Below are 24,227 nucleotides of genomic sequence, written 5' to 3' on the forward strand. Positions count from 1 at the left end.
AATTTTGAAAAAATTAAGGGACTTAAGGTCTATTGTGCTATTGTGTGAGAAGTGTATATGGACTAATAAAGTGCAATAAATGCCATTAAGATTTTTACAAATTTCTTTTCTTTACAAGGTTAATTGAAATGCGAAATGTATAATACGAAATGCGAAATTGCGGGGTGATTGAGTATGAATCCCCCATCCCCGAAATTACAGGGTATTTCAGAAGGCCAGCTAGTGATCCTTTCTCCTAAGTCGAATGGGTAAAATATTTTTTTCAATCGAAATTTTCATTCTCCTGAAAATTCTTTTTTTTTTCATCAGCCATAATAGAAATTGTAAATGAATTACAAACCACAACTTTTATAGAATAATGTGTATGTACTATTATGTTTAACAAATCAACGAGATATCAAATGTTTTATGATTCAACAAAAAGTAGGATATGAACTAACATTAGAATTAACAAACTTTTTATATCTAAGGTGAGTCAATATGTGGAAAACCACTTAGTGGGCGATGCTATACCATTAGTAAAAATTGGTAATAAATGTACTAGCAATGTTTTTCTGTTTTGCCAATATTCTACAAGTTTTAAACTACCGGCCCTATTAGTTCTGACCTTTGCTTTAGTTATTTGAGACGTTTTTCCCGTTTTAATTTTTTTCTTACATAAACTAGGACATCTAGAAATATAATAGAAGGTATCGAAAATGTAATTTTTAAAATCATCCAAAGTCATAAATTCATTGCTTATTACTATTGCCGATATCTTTCATATGTCAAAACTGAGTAGCTATAGTATATGTGAGGATAGAAAATAGAATTTTCAGGGAAATGAAAAGATCGAATAAAAAATTAAGGTACCTGCAATGGAAATAAGGAAGTAGGATCTCTTTCAGGCATTCTAAAATACCCTGTAGGAATGAAAATTTATTTTAGTTCATAAAAATAAGATGAATTCTTTGCAGGTCTTATGTTAGAAAACGAGAAGAAAATCTTCGATCTCATGGATGCAAAAACTCCCATGTCCAAGTATTGGATGCCTCTAGTTTGGGCGACGAACATCATAAACAGGGCAAGAAAAGATTCACTTATAACGAGTGATCACATTGTACAGACTCTTCTTCTGGAGCTGTCAGACATAAGGAGGAAGTGTGGTGCATTGATAGGCTATGATTTGGTCAACGTTCCTTTGGTGTACACGCAAGTATGTTATTTTATTATTATCACACAAAAATTTCAAACGAATAAGTATAGATATTTAGAAATATTTAAGATTATTCTCTATGGATAGAGAAAACACCCACTTCGAGCATCTTGTCGTCTCAATTCGAAGTGAATCAATTTATTCCTCCCACTCTCTCTAAAGTCTCTGGTCCACTCAATATGTGTGAGGATATTTGTTTTATCATTATTTCTAATACTATTGCAGTTGCCTGAAAAGCATTTCAAGGAATACATACCTAATCACTTACGAGTCGCCTGGAACATGAATTATGTTTTTTGAACAGTTAGGCCAGAGCCGGAATTAGGATTTTGGCGCTTGTGGCGAATTCTCATAATGCGCCCCTAAGAAATTCTTTCTTATGTTGATTTGTATTTATCTTTCATAATCGAATACCTAGCTTTTTTTTTCTCGGAAAAATCTTTCCTATTTTAAAGAAATTAATACAAATAAAATCAAAATAAAAGGGATACAAAATAACAATAACATGCATTCAAAATGAACTATAATTTGACTTTTCTTGCTCTGGTTTCTGCAAGAATATCAATGATGTCGTGATTCTTTTCTATGGATGGGACTGCTATGCTAAATAAGTCAGCCTTTCCTGTCCAGTTGAAGACCTTAAATAGGTTTTGACGAATTTCAATTTGTTGAGAGAACGTTAATATGTAGCTGTGGCAGCTGTAGTTACTGATAAAGTCAAGAATATTTTGAGTGGCCACAAATTTGTATGGATCTGAATCGGGACTAAACTTCAATGCTTTCTTGTTTAGTTCGCCAAGTAGGAAGTCTTGCGAACATATTCCCTCGAGAAAGCTGTCTTCAGCAACTTCTGGCAAAACACTGAATCTTTCTTCAAGCTTATTCTTCTAGTCAAATTTAAGCTTCTCCTCCAGGCTATTTTATTTTTCTTCTCTTTTCCTCTTCTGTAATCTCTATCTGTAGTAATTTACCAGCTCTCCAGTTCGAATGATTTCCAGGCTCATATTATATTTTCACTCAATAACTAAGTATGTATTATAATAAAAAGAAGTGAAACCCTTAGAAACCAAAATGCACGAGCAATGTCTGCTATAAAAGGAGCTATTGCTCCGGCTCTGAGTTAGGCCTGCTGCAGACATGCAACTTTTCAGTTTCGCGATAATTGCGCAACAGTTTGATAGCAAGCGGTTCGAGGGCGCACACATACGCAATCGCTTAGTTTGTGTCGAGGTTGAAACTATTCGATCGCAAAACTTTTCAGTTGCATGTCTGCGCGGCCCCATATAAATGCATTGTACTCACTTCTGCAACTAAACAGTTGCAATACTAAAAATTGTATGTCTGCGGCAGGCCTTACGTTGCTGCAAAGATGAAATCCCGGTTATGGATTTCTCCAATATTTTTCTAAGTATGACCAAGGTAAAGAATTGAAATTTTGCAGAGATATTTTTCGAATAGAGGTAATTTTCTCCCTCATCCTTCATAGCTAGAGGGGACAATCGACATGCCTTTTCGATTTTCAACCATGAATATCCTCATTAAAAATTATGCATTAAAAGGACAATTTCAATTGAAAACTTTATCGTTTCTGATGTCTTGTCGTAAAAATACTAGTATTTCCTTAAAAAATAAAATATGTCCCTTGCTCTGTTTTTGAAGAGCCTACCATAAAAGCCGCCATGATTTTCTTTCGTTGCTTAGGATCGACCTTTTGTAATTTGGAATGTGAGTCTGACCACCAGCATAGTATTAACGACAAAATTCGTTGTGTGTACTTGATTTGTGCACAAATTTTGCTAAAAACAATTTCAAATTGTATATTTAGAAACGAAGGATCTGATCTATACAATTACGGACACAGTTGAAAGGCAATAAAGTTTCCAGAAAAAATAGTCATTTCAATGCATATTTTTTGGTAAGCCTGAATAAAAAGTTACGGTAAAAAATTAATAAATGTTACCGATTTCACCACTCTGCAGCTATGGAATATCGGTGAAAAATTGTGTTCTAAGTGCATCTCTATTTGAAAATACCAATACAAAATTTAATTTGTGTATCTTTATTGCTCTGAAAAAATTGAACAAGTCCTCATCTTTGAAGAAACGTAACTATTCAATGAAGCGCTACCACGCATTATTTCATTCAGGAACTTTTCGTCTTATTTGGAGGTACTGAATCCAGATCCGAATTTATTTCCATTAATCTTGGGATAGCCTGTATATCAATGACGACTATGGACTAATCTTTGGAACATATGAAACAAAAGTGACAACGATAAACTATGTAGATTATTCCAGATGCTACTAATAAACCCTCAACTGAGAGATGCTTCCAGGAGCTGAGATATCTATGTGAGCGTTAATCAAAAAAATTAAAAGAATGGTTTTAACTCAACAATATGATACTGAACAAGAAAAAAACACAATGAGTTAATTGATACTTCACACACCAATCGACTCAAAAGAGGAAGAATAATCTTGCTGAATATAATAAATCCTTGAGAGTTCATATAAATGAAAGTCATACCTGGAAAGAACAAGTAAATTTGAAAGAAGTTCAGGAAGAAAGGAATTTTGTCCATTTATGCAATTTACGGGTACATACAAGAATCCATCATTTTCATCGAGAACAAGGAATTATTTGGAAAATATGACACAAAAGTGGATTTATTTAAAGAACGACATGTATTCGCTACTTACTTTGTGCAACTGGGTGCCAAATTTAACGGTACTGGTTCAGTCGAAAACAAAAAGAGGGTGCTTAAAAGAGACGAAGCGAGGGACGTGGCTGTCTTAGGTCATGTAGCAATGGATCCAACCTTTAGTACTAGGAAATTGTCCGATATATCTGGTGTTTTACGCACAGCAATCATGAGAATCCTTGAACAACAGAAATCTTCACCATTGGTTCAGGAACTGAATGAGGATAATCCCGATCGCCGACTCCAGTTCTGCGAAGTGGTCAGTGAAATGATTAGCGTTAATCAAAACTACTTGTACGATATCTATTTTTCGGAAGAGTGTTCATTTTACTTCAAATGCATTGTAAACTGTCGGTATTGGTCAGATGAAAAACCAAGGTTATTTCGTGAGGTGCATGCTCAGGTTCCCCAAAAATTAAATGTTTGGGCGGGTATTTATGGAAATCACATAATCGATTGGCCCTTTTTTACACCCGTTAATATCATTAGCCAAATTTAGTTGGATCAATTGGTGAAAGCCATTTATGTAGCCCTCGTGCAATTATTGGAAAATGCAGAAGACCTTCAAACGCACCACCTCATTTCGTTCAACCGGTGCGTCAGTTCTTACATGAAAATTTTCCTCTCGAAGAAGGGGACATATTGAGTGGCCACCCAGATCACCTGATCTGGCTCCACTGGACTTTTTTCTATGGGGGTCACCTGAAATCCAAGATTCACGCTACCCAGCCTGAGTTACTGGATAATTTGCGATCTTGGATTATTAATGATTGCTGTCAAATTACACTAGCAATATTGAGTAGTGTACGTGAACGTTTTCAGCAAAGAGCAAGAAAGTTGTTTCCCCTCAAATCAGAAATTTTCAGGTTAGAGCGATTTTACACATTTACGTTGAAAGCCCAAAAATCGGGATCTTTAGTTTTCGTTGGACCACATTGGAAAATTCTACTCAGTTACGGACACGGCACGGTTCGATTGTCTTGAAATTGCAAAACTGCAATCTCTCCAATCCAGGAGTTAATTTCAGCATCTGAATGGTGGTTCATTCGTAAATGGAAGATTCATCCACTTCAATTACCTATTCTGGAAAAAACCAACTGCTTCTGATGATTAAGACAATGCCGGTTAATTTTCGTGAAATGAAGGCAATAGGAAATTCGCATGACTCATAATAATTACATAAAGCCGATAATTGCTCGAGAGTTATTGTTTTGCATGAACATACCAATTTAATTATTATTGAATGAGCTGGCACGAATATCGTAAATTAGCATATCTTCTTCAAGCAGTTCGATAGACAGTTTTAGTATACCAATAATTTGTAATGGTTCACTGCCAAGGACGAAATGAAACAATTGTTTGCATCTTTGCGGCATCAAGCAGTGCAAATTCCCTAAGCTGATTGGAGTTACACAGAATATACTATAATATTGATCGAATGACACATCAATTAAAATTTGTATAATTATAACATTGTCTCTGCCTCGATAAGAATTTTGCTTACACTAAAGACATATACTTTGATATCGGCTTTCGGAATAACACACCCTCTACACCAAATATTCTTATGCTGATCTAAGATGATCCCTATACTTCATCTTTTTCTTTTTATATATATGTATATTCTTCTTTTTCTGCCAATGTACTCGTTCAAATTCCCTCTCTTTCCATTTTTCTATTGGCTAGTAGGAAAGCTCAAGGAAATTAGAATCCCATCATAATCTCCAATTTTTTTGTTGTCATCAGAAAAAACATGAAAAAAGTCACTTGAAAAAATAAAACTAATAAACTTAAAACGATTGTACTTGTTTTTGGAAATAATTTATCGCAACAGTTGATTATTCTGTTCAACAACTGGTCTCTTTACTGGATGCCTTCAGCATAAAGCATATCCTTTAATTTTCCTCATAAAAAATAATCTAATCGATCGAGATAGAGGAAGCTATGAAATGAGTGATCCTTGACCTACCGTCTGTTTGGGTAAATAGTGGCAATTCCTCACTTTCAAGACAAAATAGGGTCCAGCTTCATCATTTTGAAAATATGTTTCTCTGATACTTATGCCTTGAAGCATGCCCGGTAGAATATTTTGCCTCTTATTGTTGTTTAACTAATTAATCTCTCTATATATTAGCTAACTATTTTCATGTTCTACACTTTCACTGATTTTTTCAAGAAGATTCCAACGTTTAATATTTATTCACAACTTCTTCGAGATATAATAATTTTGTCCTAGTACAAATATTCATGAAAAAATAATTGTAGATGTGACAACTTTGAGTTGGTACCATGTATTGAAGCTTAATTTAGGTTCTTTCTGAAAAAAATTTTTTGAAATTCGAAATACAAAGTGATGTTTTTACCATGAGGATCAATGATCCTGGCAGTGCAATATCGAAATAATTGATGTCTCCATGACTCGATCTCAGCATATGTCAATAAATTCCGCATGTTTCAATAAATTCCGTTGATAACTTTGGCTTTGATGACGGGCTTAGTATTTCCTTGAATTTCGAAAATAACCCTGCAGCCTTCTAGGGAAAGCCAGAAATTAATTCTTTATAGTCAATCCGTACTGAGTTAGTTCTCCTCTATCCCTGATAAGAGCATGTACTGTTACTCCCGGGACACCCTGTATACCATGTGTGGTCTTGTTGGAAGGCTCACGGAAAATAAAATCTTACCATAATTTTTTCAATTTCGTGAAACACAATGGTCTATTGAAAAAAATAAAATTAATAGTTTCTCCACCAAAAACATCAAATTAAGACAGTGATGATGATCAGTTTGGATTTTACTTATTTTTTGGAAATGAAATTGAATAATTTTCTCCGACCTCTTAACTTTATCCTATCCTTCCGTTTTGTGAATAGGTACAAACATGTACCTTTCTTCTGAAAGCAAAAATTGAAAAAAGAAGTGTGGTGGTTCTCCAACGTGCCAACACAAGGTCTATGTTTTGATTTGAAAAAGGATAAGAGGTTGAAGAAAAATATTTAATCATGTTGCCAGCAAATGAGCTATTTAAAAATAAATTATAACAGGCTTCACCGTTTTCATTTTCAGTTATTGATTGAAGAAATATTAATTTCATTCCGAACTATCGTATATTTCTTGAATTCGTATCGACCTCAGTGACGATACAATCATTATACCGTGCAAACAGCTATTACTTGCCTAGCTTTTTACTTCAGAGTTATCATTAAATACAGTTTCGTGTGCAACTCTGCGTAAAATTGTCAACCATTTCGTTTTTTTGTTTTGCATCCATATCGAAATGGTACTCCGAATATGTCTCTGGCATTTACGATTACAGAGAACAATGACACTGACATTGAGACTCCGTGAAGGATAAGGAATTGTGAATTGTTCATCAGACAGAAAGGACAACAGTTCAAAAAGTGGTTCCGGAAATGAAGCGCCATGTTTTTACCGTTCCGCACAATCTAAACGTTTTTTCTACTTTGACTCTTGTATTGCTTCATTTTGAATGGATGCCAATATGTAATTGAGCGTTGTGGGACTTTTTTACTTCATTACTCTATTTCAGACATAGTAGGTATTGCTCAACCGACAGAGTGAACGAGTCTTTTGACTCAACACTCTCAACAGACAAGTAAAAGTACAATATTGAGGTACATGCCCGTATCTACATATAATGGGTGTTTCAATTGGAGATTATTGACTATTACAAACTATTCGATTAATAAAATCGTAAACATCTATTTATATACTGTATACTGTCATTTCAATTCAACAACGCTTCATCTTGCTCTCTCATGTTATAGATCTATGGCAAATTTGGTAGAAAAATTTGTACTTTTGGGGCAAGTTGATGATGTGAAGGTATTACCGGTATTGGTAGTTACCAAAAGCAGGTTTTGTGTGAAGTTTTAGCCCACTATCGTTAATAAGGAAGTTCAGTATCATGTTTTGTTATTATAGATAAGCTGGAACCATTATTAATATATATATATATATATATATATATTCATTAAAATTTTGTCAACTCTTTCAAAATATTTAAGTATGAGTGGAAAAATGAGCTAAAATTTCAATAGCAATTCACTACATAATTTGTTTTGATTTCAAGTATACCCATGCCGAAGTAATAGGAAATTGAATGAAGAATAAATAAAATGTTCGGAATGCTTTTTAGATATGGATGCCCTATTTTTTCTTAACAGACTAAAAGAAGTTTTGAAGTTGTAGGATATTAAGAATTTATCACTGTCTGTAGAAGATTTTTTGGGGGTGTCTGGCTTGCTTTATATGTTGTATTGACATTTATTTGTAATACAATTTTTGGGAAGAAAAAACTAATAGATTCTCGATATCTTGAGGGTTGCCTCAAATCTGGCAGTATAATCTTATTGTTAGACCTGATCACTATGTGCTATCACAGAATATGGATTTTAAAATTTTGACTTGATGACGAATTTCTCTGAATGATTGGTCACAATGTATTGAATGAAATTATTATCTAGCAATTGCATTTCATATCTTGATATATTTCATTTAGCAGCGAACATCGGCAGTGCCCCATTAGGTCTAGCACTTTTTTGAACTATTTCAAGGTGAACGTCTTCTCGTAGAACCGGTCTACTATCCCATAATGTTTGAATCAATGAATTCTATTCCAATACGCTTACTTGAAGTTCAAAGTACAACAAAGCCATGAAGAAATGAAGCCATTAAATTTCAGAAATATTTGTGTAAGGCTGGAAATTGATTTCAGTCTTGGATAGGCACTAAGGGTAGCTTTTATTTCGGCTATTATGTAACGAAATGTGAATTCTGCTGCAAATAGTTGGAAAATAGCAATTTGAAAATACATATAACTAATCACTGCAGATTTTGTTTGGAGATGGAAAATTGAAGATTGAACCATGAGGAAAATATATTTACAAAAGTATAGGAGCAAGAGCCGTTGAAACTCGTAACTCGTAATACCTCGATATAACGAACGACGTTATTCCCAAATAATGAAGTTCTGAATATTTCTTCATTGTATTATTTGCGTCCTTCTCAGAATTATTGAGTAAACCGTCATTCTTTCATCACAATGTAGATGATATCCTATTTGTAAAAAAAAGCTCGATGAGTTTGCTTCGCATTCTCTGCGATGGAAGTAGGGAAGGTGTATCGGAAATATATAGGCCTTTTGTTGCTGAGGATGGTTTAGTCGTTGATAGGATTTTTTGTCATCCTTTTTTTTATAGGGACGAAATTCTAAACGTATTTGATAAAATAATTGAATTTCTATGTAGTTTTAAGTCATACATTTAAAGAGTTATTGATGTGTTGTACAGATTCTAGATATTGGATTTCTAAGGGCGTTGCGTTGCGTTGTACTTCGACATTGAGGTCTATTGAGACCCCCATCAGAGCTTTTCTAATAATCCCCATTACCTGGAATGGCTTCGAGGACCTCCTTGCTCCTGCAGGTTTGTCGCCCAAAGAATATTTTTCGTTTACTAGCAATGGTGAGGCATTCTGTCAGTTGATCAGGTATTTCATCCTCATCTCCTCATCTGTAAAAGAACATAGAATCTGCAGAATACACCACATGTGTGCTACTGTACTTGTAGGCATTTGTGGTGTATTCAGTGGACAAAAAATTTTCCACTGAATGGAGTACGGGAAGTGGTCTCAGGCACTCGAGGCATCTCATCGAGAGACCGTCCTCTGTGCCTAAGGGTCTTGAGAGAAAAGAGCTGAGTCTGCTGACTGGAGCAATGACTGGCCATTTGTTTAATAAACACTTAAACAGAATGGGATTGACTGGCTGCTATCCGTGCCGCTGGTGCAGGAGCATTGATGAAACGGTTCAATATATTCTGCAGCAACCTTCAGGAGTTAAGGATGACACACCTAGAAACACAACACCCATGAATTATTTTTGTTGTGACATCATAATATATTGTAGTTCAAGTTCAACACCCTGTATGTTTTCCCCACTCAAAAGCCTTTCAAGGCATATTTGGTCCTATCGCTATATTTCTATCCTTAGTGTATATGTCGCACTAGTTATGAATCTCCATGTATATTTCCATTGAATGCAAACTAAATATCCTCAAAAATAATGAGCATAACAAATGAATGGAATATTTCTTAAATTTATCAAAGAACACCGGGCTCGTGTTTTACATAATTAAACATACCCTGGAAGTTTATACCAAGTTCGTTCATCTTGTTATGTTTATTGCAGTAGAATTGAGAATTTGTGCTATCGATCATTTTGTTAAAGTTTTCGATGAAAACAACTTATTTTCTCGTGGTTTTGAAATATTCTTTCTATGGGAAAAAATAGGAAAAAGTGATACGAACACGAAGAACTGATTCCAGAGTTTTCAACTTCGGAATCAAAACTCTTCTATTGTCCATAATATTCGCGAGAGAGAGTACAAGACCACTGCAAGACATCTCGTCGATGATATATAAAGTCTTGTCTCGAAAACGAGACGAGACGAGACTCTAGAAAACGAGACTCTCCTGGGAATCACTATTTGATGGGCTTGTTCGAGACTCCATCTGGTCCAAGATATTCAATTTCGAATTGTTGGAATATTTTGACGTATTGCCGTTAGGTTGTGATCAATAATAATAATTATTGTATTTTGACTACTCTACTGATTGAAGTTGTAGAGATTTTGATGGATGAAATGAAATGATATGGTGAAATTCTTTACTTGGCAATGAAATTACAGACTCATCAAAGCATTCCAAATGATCCTATCAATTAGCTATTGGAAATTCATCAGCTCTTCCTTCAGCGAAACCATCATTCGTATACACAATAATAATTGCAGCCGGTCTAGCAGGTATCCATGATGTTCTATTGAAATATTCTTACGTCATCTCAAAGTGCTACCTACACTCCAGAGGTATTCGAAATTGAACACTAATTATTGATGTCAGGAAGTTATTTTAAGGTAAAAGTCGTTACCAATCGATTCTGAAAATAACCTTCAGATCGATTCTGCCGACTGCCGTAACTCAAGAGACAACACCTTCCTCGTTGCTTCATTCAATGAGCGCAATTCTGAACTCGTTTCTCCGACGATAAACTTGAAAATTACCATCTGTTGGTATTCCATCACAAAAATAGTGATTTGAGGTGAAGACTGGTTTCCAAATATCGACATGTACCATTGATTTTCTGCATGAATTTTCTGATGGAATTATTATTTATTTCACCTGATGAAAAACTGGAAATCCAAAAGGCCATTCAATATCGATCTAATATCTAGTAAATAAAATGAGCAGGGTGAATATTTAAAGTGGAGAAGGGTATCAAGGTCTTTTTGTATGTGAAAAAATCAACGCCGATATGGCCATGAATAATAATACAGAAGGAATTGGGCCAGCACAGGTCTAGATTGAGAGTGAATTACAGAGAATTCATCGCCTCCGAAAGAGAGTAGCGATTGACCGGTTTCTGTCCGATTAGAACTCATCGGTACTGCATAACTCAACCAACGATGACGAGCAAATGGAGCAGAGGTCATTATATTGAAAGCCAGCTTCTGCAGGGATCTTCTTTTCGAGTAACCATAGGAAGGAAAGCTTGGATAATTAAACGCCAGGTGTCGGATTGAATGATTTAGTATTTGCATGCGGGTGGTGCATGCCTTGAAAATCCTTTGCCCTATGCTTCAATTGGTCGTAATCACTGATTCAATTATACGGTACTGACGGGGTTTGATAAGGGCGAAACCGGTGTATCGCCACTTTCCTTCGATGGCAGCCGTACTCTCTATCTCATTCTATGAAAATAACTGGAAATTCAGTGTCCTGAAATTATTATTATTCTATGAAAATATAAGATGAATAAATTTGGAAGGTTATTTCGTTAATTTGCTAGTAACATATTAGTGAAAGGAAAATGTAAACAGTCTTTCAGAAATTCCGAAAATACATTAAAAATACCACGAAATGTTTTTATATTAGTATTACTAATTCATTGAACACTAACCTATATCCGATTTATCAACAAATGATCCTCTTTATGTGGTCAAATAAAAAGGTTACTTTTTTTTCACAAGAATGGTTCCAAGCATGAAAATCAGGATATAAATGCAGAACCAATAATGTAAAGATTTTTCTTTCAGACTCTTCAATTAATGCTCTATTTTGGTTTCAGGTTGTTACTTTGGTGTTATATACATATTTTATAGCTGCACTCATTGGAAAGCAACAACCAATCATTTCGGATAACTCGAACACAGATGAAGAATTTTTCTATTTTCCCTTATTTACAGCATTGAGGGTGAGTAGTCAAATATATTCAATTTTTGTATTTGTTCGTCTTCGAAATATTTTTTTTCAACCAAGATTCAACAATCATTGTTAATATTTTTTTCTGATTTTGACATAGAGCTTTTAGTCGTTATGAATTATTTCTTATTATTACTTTATTCATTTATTATTTCTGATTGAAATATTTCACAACCGTTAAAAGTAAATAATAAATATTTCCTAATTAACTGTACGATTTGAACAGATTATGCAAGGAACACTTGTATAGATGTTTTGTAACATTTAATTTGATTTCAAATAGCCATATCTTATTCAAAATTAGAAAAACTATTGTGTGAAAAATGTTGGAGAACTATTTTCAGTAACACGCGTTGTACAACTGCTAAAACTGTTGAACTGCACAAATAACCATTTTCTACTTTTTGAGTTTAAAAAAAAAGTGTAAAAAAACTGATCGTGGAAATGATAATTTTCCTAACTCATGCCTGAAATCTCTTTCCCGCGCTCGACTGCCATTGACCATACGACGCGTTTTTCCGCATTAATACGGGAAAGTGATATTTTGGAAAATTAAATGTGTGAAGGAAAATGGAGAAGGAGAGGTCGCAGGAAAATAATGTTCTTTACTCGTCGTAAAGTGTCTTTTCCTAACTCGACTGCTAGCCTAAACTCGGCTACGGGTGTTGCGTGCGGAAAAGTATTACTTCACGCATGAGTTGTGAAAATAGCTCTCTATTTTTCTAGGACCTTGCATTTTTCATCGATTCTTCCGTACTTATTTCTGTACGGTACGATATTTCTGTTCACTTTCACGCACTAGCGAGGTAAAATATCACTGTTCCGTAGTGCTACTTTTCGCACTATCGATAAAAAATTTTATAGTGACATACGTACTGGTTTCTGTAAGAGTTATCTTCATTTATTTTATAATTATTATTGTCATGATTCATATGAATATTGTTCCAAAATAAGGATACATTAAAATTTAAATCACACAAAAATAATTTGAAATGAAATTGAAGGATAAGAATAACTCGAAAAAAATATAACCCTTTATTTTCAGTTCTGCTTCTACTTCGGCTGGCTCAAAGTGGCAGAGGTGTTGATAAATCCATTTGGTGAAGACGATGACGATCTCGAATTGAATTGGCTTATCGACAGACATATCAAGGTAAAAACTAAGAACTCGTTGCGTTATCGAAAAGCTTTCTTCAAATGGATATACAGGGTGTTTCATGAGTCGTTGGCCATAGCCCAATGGTGAATGTAGGTTACCAGGCCTTTCAGAAAACTTGCTTGTTTTGTATCCTAAGGCTATTAGTTGCGGAGATACGGGGTGATTAATGAATATTGGGCTAAATTTGCGATAGCCAAAACTTTGGAATGCACTGTCCGATTCAGATAAAATTTTATAGGTTCGTTCACTTCCGAAAGCTCTTCCAAAGGGTTCAGGGCCTTCCAAGTACTCAGAATATCATGATTTTTCATTGAAGCTCCAAAATCTATATTTTTCACATCCCTCACAGAAATTTCGTTATTGCCATGAAAAAATACATAAACCATTCTAACGAATTCAAATTTCAATTTGCATGGCACACTTGCCACAAGGAAATGGGAACAGGACGAATTAATATTTTATGTTATTTTTCTCGAAACGCGGTCCCGTTTTTTATTCCTTCGGTGATAATATTAATTTTCTTTTGCTGAGATTCTGAATTATTTTGAATTCTCTTCAATTCTTTCTCATTTTAAACCTTCAGTTCCCACTGAGTGTTCGTGAAAAAGTGACAGACACTTCTGACTTCATGGGAGCATTTGAGGGTAGAAGAAGCCTGAGCTGAAGTTAAACAAAATTCCGATATGATAAGAAGGGCAATAAATAATCTGATTTTAAGTGCTAGGAAATGCGTCGAGATGGAAGAACTCCATTTCTAACATCTCTTATGATAGTAGATACATTTTCATTCTTGAAGAATAAATTTTAATACTTATATGTGTCTTATGGAGCAAATACACTTAAGGATTATGGTTTACATCATTTGGATCTAAATTCAATAAGTAATTTCAAAAGAATTCACAGCTCGAATTTGAATACTTTTAAACACATTTTTACGGGCCTTCAGTATGTGCTGAGGGTTTAAAATGAAGAAGAATTGAACAGAATTTGAAATAATTGAAAATCGCGCCAAAGGATAATAAATATTATCAGGAATAAAAACAGGACCACATTTCGAGAAAAATGATATAAAATATGAATTCGTCCGGTTCCTATTCAATTGGGACAAGTATGCCATGCAAAGTGAAAACTGAATTCGTTAGAATGGTTTATGTAGTTTTTCATGGCACTAATGAATATACTGGAGGTATTATTCTATGAAATATTTTCGAATTTTATCTAGTCCTAAGTACCTATAAAACATAAAACCAGTGTAACTATGGCTTTTTTTTCCATTTGAGAAAATTAAATTATTATCATTATTTATATCCCCTACGAGAATTCAACATTTCGGAAATGTAGGTACTCGTCAGAAAAAGATTGGTTATAATATGAGTTTTTTCCACCGACGAGACATTGCTTCAAATAGAAATAGAAATAATAACTTAATGAGTTCTGCAGGTATTACGTCATCCAATCCATTGAATTTTTTCCAGAACAATCAATCGTAGCTATACTTCACTACATCATTAAACTGGTTCAAATTATTTCCTCTAATTACGTCTGGAAATAGGCGATGAAAATTAAGTACCCTGTTATTTTCTATCTTGGAATAGAGAGCAATAATAATGAAAATACTGCGAACTGGGTATAACTACTGACCAGTTTTCCTGCGGAAAAATACAAATTTCATTAAATACTACTTATTCCTCGTATAATGTTAATTTTCGTTGGTTCATGAGACTTATTATTATGCAAGAAAATAATTATAGAATTACAGCAAAGCTTTCCGAAGTACCTAACTCCTAATTGAGTGCATTCAAAGTGTATTAAATGAATTTTTACCCCTACTGGAAAAATTGCTCTGGCCTTATATAGAATTTTCAAAATTGTTTTCTATTTTTAATGATGAATAACCATCATTAGCCTATTTAAGCTGTATCTATATCAAATGGCTGGTAATATTTGTCAATAATATCCGACAAAGTTGATATAATTTCATCATTATTAAAACTCATTTTCGATCTCGTTTCATATTTTAATTTGACCATTCCATCAAGTGTTTGAAAATTCAACCAAAACTCAATTCTTGATTTTGAAATTCGGCTTAATTATATTCGGAGAAACTATATCAGACGAATTGGTTATTGCATTTCTAACGGTCGTAACAAATGTTTTACGTACCTATATGGTTGGTTTATTGACAAGTTTAACTCTTTTGAAGTAAAAATGACACAACACTTGAAGTATCGGGGTATTCGAAGTCCCCTTGGTTATCAAGGTAACGCGTTAAATTTATTCTATTGATTAATTGGAGTGAATTTTCAGGCCAGCTACATGATTGTGGACGAGATGCACGAGGAGCATCCAGAGCTCCTGAAAGATCAGTTCTGGGAAGAAGTTGTACCTAAGGAACTACCGTATACTGTAGCTTCGGAGCATTATCAGAGGGAAGAACCAAAGGGCTCTGCTGACCACTACAAAATAAAAGCACCAGATGCTCTTTATGCAAACTTGGATATTCCCAAGAAATCTATGGCAGATGACACATACGCCGATTATGTGAGTATATAAATTTTGGAGCATATGTTTCTCTTCCTTTATCAATTTCAATATTGGCTCATACTCAGGGCTGTCAGCACTGTTGACGCCCTTGTCAAGACTTCCTTCGGAGCCCTCCTATATTTTTCCAAAATATTGAATAAATTTCTGTTTGCGATATAGAGTGATATAAAGAAATTATTTCAAACGACAGTGGGCTTTCCGTTTCACGAAAGCATTGTGTTTAGCCCATATGAAAGCACACAATACTACTATTTGCTGTTAAAAACATCACAAAGTTTTTCGATGCGTACGATCGCATATATTGCGAATGCTCGTGAATAGCAGCCCTGTAACATTGCCTTTGTACAGTAACAGTTTGGAGTTATGTTAGTAATGAATTATTGGTTTGAAACTGTGATATTTATTTTACACTGCCTATGCATTCATTGGTTTAATGAAGACGAAAAACAAACGTAAAAACATAGTAAGTAACTGAAATTTGGTGAATTATTACGCAACAATTGTCCTTCGTAGAATCAGACGGCTATGCAGGTTGAAATATCTTGGTACATATTTCGGTATTCAATTTTTTACCTTCGATGAGAGGATGGAAATTGCCAATTTCATGACGTTTATATAGTCTGAAGAAATGCATACAGCTGAACAAAAAATTCAAATTAGCATACCGAGGACGTCTCTGATTCATTTTGTTGGAAGATAATTAAGCCATACCTACTTTATATAAATGTAATAAACTGGCGATGAATGAAAATGTTGCCACTACAATGGATTTAATGAATAACTGTTCAGGTTTTGCCATCACTATATTCCATTCAATTTCCGAATTGAAAAAAAAAAAATTCATCACTAAGGTTCTCTATAATTCTTAGAACTCAATCCATTTTATAAATTCTTGCATTCAATTTCCAGTTTTTTAATATTGAAAAAAAAATTGAAGGCCCATAAATCTGAAACAATGCGACAGATTTGAACCATTAACGAACTTAACCGGCGTATTATATGATTCTATTCTAACCAGACACTTTTAACCGTCTCTATAAACATAAGCAAATCAATCGAAGATATACCTATGCTTTTAATTTGGATAGATAAAAAAATCCAATGCTTGTATTCTGACCATAAAAATGATCATTCCCTGCCGACTATAATCGCCATAGCGTGAAAGATGAAAACTCGCACACATCATGAACAGGTCATGAAATCAATAAAAACAGTCAAGATGAAATTGATAGACAAGGTCAGAAAATTTTTTTCACGCATTAAGATTGTATGTGTAAGTGAAGCAACTGACCAACCTAATAGAATTGTATGAGAAAATTTGCTAGTTTTAAATTACTAAAGCAAAAAATTTTAGAATATGGACCAATGAAATGTTATTTTTCAGGAAAGTGTCGATACTCCGATACACCCGAGGAAGAATTGGTTCCAGAGGCAGATTTCACGTACTGGTATGGGATCAGTTAGGTCTGCTTCCTCCGCCTATTCCTCCGGAGGTATTTTTGCAAGACCCAGAGGAAACTCGGTGTATGCTAATCCAGAAAATGGACAATTGCCTGGTATCCCCATAGGCCATAAGACATCGATTTATGATCGCCTTATCGGCAGAAAATCTGGAAAGAATCAGAGACATCGAACAGGTGATATATTACTACTCGTTTTTAGACTTACAGATTGGAGAAGTAGAGTCATTCGGGGTAACTAAGCGCAGTGGGTAAGTGTGCGCAGTGCGTATATCTCGACCATGCAATATATGAAAGAGGGGTTCATTTGGGTGAAGCAAGGGCGCAGAATCGCCATATTAGTTTTTCATAGGAGTGCGCCGTGCGACGTTTCGTTAACTTTTTATTTGCAATCAATCAAATTCACTAGTTTTCTTGTTAATTTTTAGCATCTCTGCACATTCTGCCAGGTCCAAGATCTGAGTCCCTCAGTGTTAAACAATATTTTATTCGATCATGGGCATATTAATCTAAATATATAATAAAAAATTTTAGGTTTTTTAGCTGCTCAACTCTATAAGAACGTCAATTCAAATTTTGGCTTACTGGGGAAAGTGTGCGCGGGTAAGTGTGCGCATAGAATTGTGGCATGAACAATAATGCACTGCTTGTAAAAAGGCGCTTCTGTATTGACGATAAACAGCATTTCTCTAATATTGTAACATTTTGATGACATTATTTTGTAATTTGTTTTGATTGTGTGGTCCACTAAGCACTGCGTTCACTTACCCCGTGAGGGTGCGCACCCTTACCCGCAATACGGGGCATGTGAACGCACTCCGACTTTCTCTATTAAATTTTTTTTTGCGGAAAGAAAACGTTTTTGTTTGTTTGCTTTTAGATGTTTTCTTATAGATTAGAAAATTCTCCATCTTATGAATATGTTTTAATTTTCCTAGCTTCAACATTTGAAACAGGGTATGGCTTGAAAGGAAAAAGTGCGCACAGTTGCCCCGAATGACTCTATATTGGTCGGACAACCAAACTTGCCACCGCGACCAGTGTGGTCTATTGTGACCCACAAACGAGCACACGTCACGTTTTTATCATTTATCCTATTCTATGATGAATGAAAATCTATCCATTACATATACAGTATACCTTCTAAAGTATGATTGAGCATTGAACGCCATCAAAAGTACATGTTCTTTCATGAAACATCAATCGAATACGGGGTCTTCATAAATGATTATGACATCGCAATGAGTGTCAATTTTGACATTCTATATGATATACAGCCCCAAACAGGCGCGTACCCAGAAAGGTATGTTTGGGGGCGGCTCAGCTATAAATCCACTAAAAGAGGAAAATGTAACAAAAACATTTATTTATTTCTTATATATATATAAGAAATTATGAATAACAAAAAGAAAAAATATTAAATTATGTAAGAATTGACTATTTTCTCGTTATTAAATGAAAGAAAAACATTAATTTCTTGTGAATATAAATCTAAAAAAAAAAAATATCAAAAAGTTTACTAGTTTTTAGTTATTAAGCTCCAACCGGCTTGAGCCAGCGTTAGCAAATCTGGTCACAACCATTTTTGTATCAATGACTCAATGACTATCTCGTAATTTATGTGCATTAGAGCTAATCCATTCGAGCAGTTTTCTGCCATAGTGCTTCTGAGCCAGGTCTTAAGTCTCCTTGGAAAAAAACTGCGCTCTGCTTCTTCAGCTGTTGTTACAGGAAGTACTCGAAATATTTGAAGTAATATGTACAAATTTGGGTAAAAATCTTCGCAACATTTCTCAAGTGCTGATGAAGGACATGATTCGGCATCATTTGGTGTTGAAGTAATCCATTTTTTTTTCTATCTTTTTAATTCAATGGAGAGAAGACCCTTGTCAATGTCTGGTTCATCAATACCAGATATTTCTATTTCACTGTCGGAAAAATTATTTAACGTTGCCGTCTTTTTTGATAAGTGAGGAATATTTGGATGCCAATTCATTCACCCCGATGGCTATAGAGAATTTTTCACCACCCACCCCGAAAGAACTACTAGATGACAGCGCGAACAAAATTCTCGCGAATTGCATTGATATTCCATATATGGCTGTACTTGTAATAAAGCTTCGTATAATAACGTTATTGGCCCAATCTTATTTTACTCGAACAATACTTGAAAGTTCTATGTGTCGAATGATAATGAGGGACCTCTTGCAAAAGCCTTGGAGGGGGCTAGAGCCCCCATAGCCCCCCCTGCTTACGCGCCTGGCCCCAAAACCGTTTAGTAAGAACCAGCACAAAAGTTATACAAATTCCATTGCGATGTTAAAAATTTTTTGAAGATCCTTTATATCCGGCTATATTTTGATAAAAACAAACCAAGACATTCAACATATTAGATTAGGACAGAAATTCTACAACTGAATAATAAGCCTTTTCAGCATTTCCTTGAATTTGGATTGCGTTAAATCTATGTTATGGAGCCAAAAAGTTTCTACCTTATACTGTTCTGTTTGTTTTTCTCTGTGGAATAAGATTCTGTAACTTTGTCTGTTGCTCACACCTCGCAAAATTCTCAGCGTGTTCTCTTGCTTAAAAATATACTGTGTTCCTCATAAGAACCAGATACAATAACTCATTGTAATGTGGAAATGTCACCCTGCAGCAGCTATTTGTTCAGCTGACTTCGACATTGCCCTTAAGATTTTGGAAACATATTCGACGTGTTGAGAGGACACAAGTCTTGGGCGCAGAGTGATGCAGAGGAACTCGTGTGGCTTTCAGATTCAAACCTAGTGTCACAAGCAAATATTCTGCATCTTTTAAAATTTTGTTTGAAATAAAGCTCTATTTGTATCAACGATGATTTTCCTTCTCTAATATGTCCTGTGAAACATGATTAAGAATCTATCTAGTGATTCGCCCACTATATAGTGAGTGTAGAGGGATGTTTGAAAAAAAAGTGGTAGGGTCTCTAGGGTAGGCAGAAAACTGAAAAATAATTGGGGCTTGCTTAGTGAAAAATTTTCGAAACGCCATCTTTATTCAAGATAAAGGGCGTTGAAGAAAAAAATCATTACAAGAAAGGAAAGCCCTCAATCGCAATTTTTGATAGGTATTCGTTTCATCGATGGGGTCTCATTCACACAATGCATACTAATTAATAATAATAATATTAATCAATACTTCAACATTACTTTATACGAGCATCGGTTTTTACTCAACGCATAACTTTCAAATTAAAATATTCCGAAATCGGTATACACACAGTATCGAGTTCTACCAAGATTACCTTTTACGAGAAATACCTTATTCCCGTTAGCTTTTTTTTTTTTAATTTCTTATGAAGTTTACCTAAGGAATTTTGATGAACAGGGTTTTTTTGAGTTGCACTTTGTTTATCAATTTTCCTAGGCCTAATCTGAAAAAAAATCAGTAAACTATGTCAGTATGGAAACTAGTTCTTGCGGAGAATGAACATACCAAATATCAAAATATACAGGGTGTCTTTGACTCGTATAAATATTTTCACAGTAGATTCTTGAGGTCGAAAGAAACCCTTTTTCACTATTTTTGCCAAATCGGCTCTGTTTGAAAAATATAGGCTGTTCTAAAATCATAAAAAATGTTATTTTTAGTTCATATCTCACAAAGGGTTTTATCAAATGAAATGAATTTTGTAATATAGTTTCCCATTTATTTGATGAATCTTTTTTGAACACAAAATATCACCCACCCTTCAACGCTTTTTCATTATGACGATTATGTAGCATAAAAATAATAAAAATTCAAAGAACTCTACTCTTGAAACTAAGTTGGACGCTATCTAATGAATATTTGAACGTTTTGTAAACTAGAAGTATTCTTCATATTTTCTGGCATATAATGCGAAGAAATTCGATGTTCAAAAATGAAAAATATCTGTGATATTCGGAAAATTGGGTACTTTGGCTGAATGCAACTCTGTTTGAGATTCACAGTTTTGTAGTGTAATAGATTTAGCTTGTTATTCTGAAGGGAATTTTGTTTGTCTACAGGAGGCATAGTTCGTTATGAGAACTTAAGATGGCTATATCTTTTTATCAGAGTCGAATCGAAAAGAATGGTATAGAAAAAATGTTTGTTTTGACCCCAAGAATCTACAGTTAAAATATTTGTACGAGTTAAAGACTGAAGAGATTGAAGAAATTGGCAAAATCAAAAAAACATTTTGTATCTTGATTATACACAGGGATAGACTTTCAAATATGGGTTATTCTGACTCACCTCTATCTACCCTTAGCTTCCGCCCATTAACCAGTTAATCCTACTTGTATAAATTTATTCCATGCCATTCAATTAGTCAAAGTACCTCTTCTAATGAAAAATCATTTCAAATCAAATTTACAATGTTGAAACTGTTTATTATTTATATATGAATTATTTTTGAATGTCGGGTATTCCCGAATTTTCAGTAGAACTCTGAGCTCTACAAAATTGTCGTCGATCACTTTTCCTCCAGCTCTCATAATTTATTTATCGTCAGCCTTGAAAACATGGAAAAAACGGGGGTGCATACACGACTTTTTTATGAGAAATCGATATTTTTTCCTGTCTGTTCATTGTATACTAATGAGTTCGACACAGAGAACATAATTTTCAAAATATTTCTCTAGACTGTAGTGAAATCCTCGTTAAAGACAGATATCTGATTTGTTAAGAACAAACAGCACAGACTCTGACATGCATTATAATGTTCACTCTATCTCCAGATCAGATGATAAATCAATTCAGAAAGAGTTATTTTGCACCAGTTATGGTTCAGTTGATTATACTATGCGCCACCCAAGAGGATGTGTGTATTTTCATAAAAGAAACATGTTCCTTCAAATCTATTCCATCCATTTCTGATTGTTCCCATATATGTTACTCAATATGTTTAATTTCTATAGTTCATATTAATGGTAATTTTTTTCCACAGGTAGTAAATCCGGAGCTTCCATGGCGGTGAAAACAAGGCCTAGAATACCAACACCAGATGTGACGAAAGAAATTATTGAGAGGGAAACTCGTTTCAACGTTACCACCGCTCCTCCCGATCTGAATCAACTGAATACGGGAATGATGATGACGCAGGAATTGCAGCAAGGTTTGTTTTGTAAAGCGTATCCCCATAAAAAATGTTTACTGCCAGGGTGAACTTCTATAATGTATTTTCCCATCATAAATGCCTCTGTTTATTTTCTGAATATCCAATAATAATAATCAATAATTATCATTCATCTTTCAGGATATCCATATCAAAGTGGTGAAGGTACCATACATGTAGTCCTTTCGGCAATTCCGGAAAATGACGGAACCGGATCCGTGAACAACACACTTCATGCCAACCAAGCAGGAACTGTAGCTCTTGCCCAGGCAATCCTTTCCTCGTCTCTTGGACCGCTCAACGTCCCATTGACTGCAACACAATTAGCTACTTTCAGTTTATCGAATAAAAATAGTCCCATGTCTACCAGGCACATCCGAGTGGATAACAGTTCATTATTCAATTCAGAAAAATTATTGAACGACAATCCTTCGAGTCCACTCCAAGGACTGATTCTCACAGAACTTCCTACAACTCCTATAGAGAAAAAGAAGGATATGCTGAGAGACAATGGTACCGTGAGCAGTACAGAGAGCAATTCCTCCAAGTCCTCCAACAGTACAGAAGCAACTGCTTCTCTCCAGAATTTTGAGGAAGGCAGAGATCTACCAGATGTCCACACTATCACACCTAGTGCTTCAGCACCCACATCATTGACTGCTCTTGTGTCAGACGATGTGAAGAGTCGAAAAACGTCAGTTGTTTCGTCAAATTCTCCTAAGGGAGAGGTGTTTGTGTGAAATGTGTGAAAGTTTAACGTCAGTTCCATAGTGATTTTCATAGTCAATAATGTGCCTATATCTACCTAGTTCTGAATAGACGGTTAAGTGAAGGTTGAACATTGAAGGAATTGAATTTCTGAACGTAATGAAGTTTTTTATCATGGTACACAAGGTCGGCAAAAGTGATAAAGTCAATCCTGTTGCTCAATTTGGAAACACGCAAAGGGAAATGACCGAATATCATGGAAGTGTGATTTGGAAAATACTATTGGATCAATAAAATTAACTGTAAATTCTCTGGGGTGGAGTTGCAGTCTATATAGCTGTCTGACTCAAATTGATTTGAATCAACCTGATGAAATACGAAATTGATTTCAATATTAAATAGGTTGAAATATATCCCACACTCAAATAACACTAGTTGAATGATTGATCAAACTTCTATAGATTCGTGAGAAAGTCCATAAACATGAATTATTGATTTCCATGAATATTAGCGATATATTGTACATAAATTATTTTATCACAATAGACCAAATGTTCCATCTGATCCTTTGTTTACTTTTAATTGTTACTGTGATCATTGAGATGGAATAAAAAAAAATATAAGGTTTGTTTGAATATCTTTTAACTCTTGAAATTGAAATCAATACAAAACGAGATGAACTGAGAAATATCAAAGATCCGGAAAAGTTCATCCCATTAAATCATGATCATGAATCATTTATACCTAAGCGATTTCGATCTGTGAAAATTATTCCAGGATTTGAATATGAAATAAATTTTTTTTTCGATAAACCAAGCCTATCATTATTCCTTTTTCTGATTACCAAATAGAAATTACGATTTCCATGATTCCGAAGAATTTTTAGCGGAAAGCTTTATTCTACTGATGAAAATGATTCCAGAACAATCAGCCACAAAAGTTTTTAACAACTTTCTCAAGCTTGTTGCTTACAGGAAACAGACCTCCGCCAGTGGCGTCGGTCTTTTTCCAAAAGCAACAAGCATTTTGCAAATATGTTATAAATTTTTTTCGAACAA

General features: G+C 34.6%; 1 protein-coding gene across 2 annotated transcripts in view; it reads left to right on the forward strand.

Annotated features, from left to right (window-relative positions):
• The window catches only part of LOC123313857 (bestrophin-2), an 84,253-nt gene extending 60,272 nt beyond the window's left edge, over positions 1-23,981 (forward strand). For both annotated transcript variants that reach the window (XM_044898937.1, XM_044898945.1), the window contains 7 exons: positions 957-1,195; positions 12,043-12,168; positions 13,222-13,329; positions 15,643-15,876; positions 17,264-17,516; positions 22,294-22,461; positions 22,603-23,981. In XM_044898937.1, the coding sequence (XP_044754872.1) occupies positions 957-1,195; positions 12,043-12,168; positions 13,222-13,329; positions 15,643-15,876; positions 17,264-17,516; positions 22,294-22,461; positions 22,603-23,201 (1,727 nt within the window). In that variant the 3' untranslated portion in view covers positions 23,202-23,981. The remainder of the gene's footprint in view (positions 1-956; positions 1,196-12,042; positions 12,169-13,221; positions 13,330-15,642; positions 15,877-17,263; positions 17,517-22,293; positions 22,462-22,602) is intronic.
• The last annotated feature ends 246 nt before the right edge of the window (positions 23,982-24,227 follow it).

This window comes from Coccinella septempunctata, chromosome 1 (genome assembly GCF_907165205.1).
Source record: "Coccinella septempunctata chromosome 1, icCocSept1.1, whole genome shotgun sequence".
Taxonomy (NCBI): Eukaryota; Metazoa; Arthropoda; class Insecta; order Coleoptera; family Coccinellidae; genus Coccinella; species Coccinella septempunctata.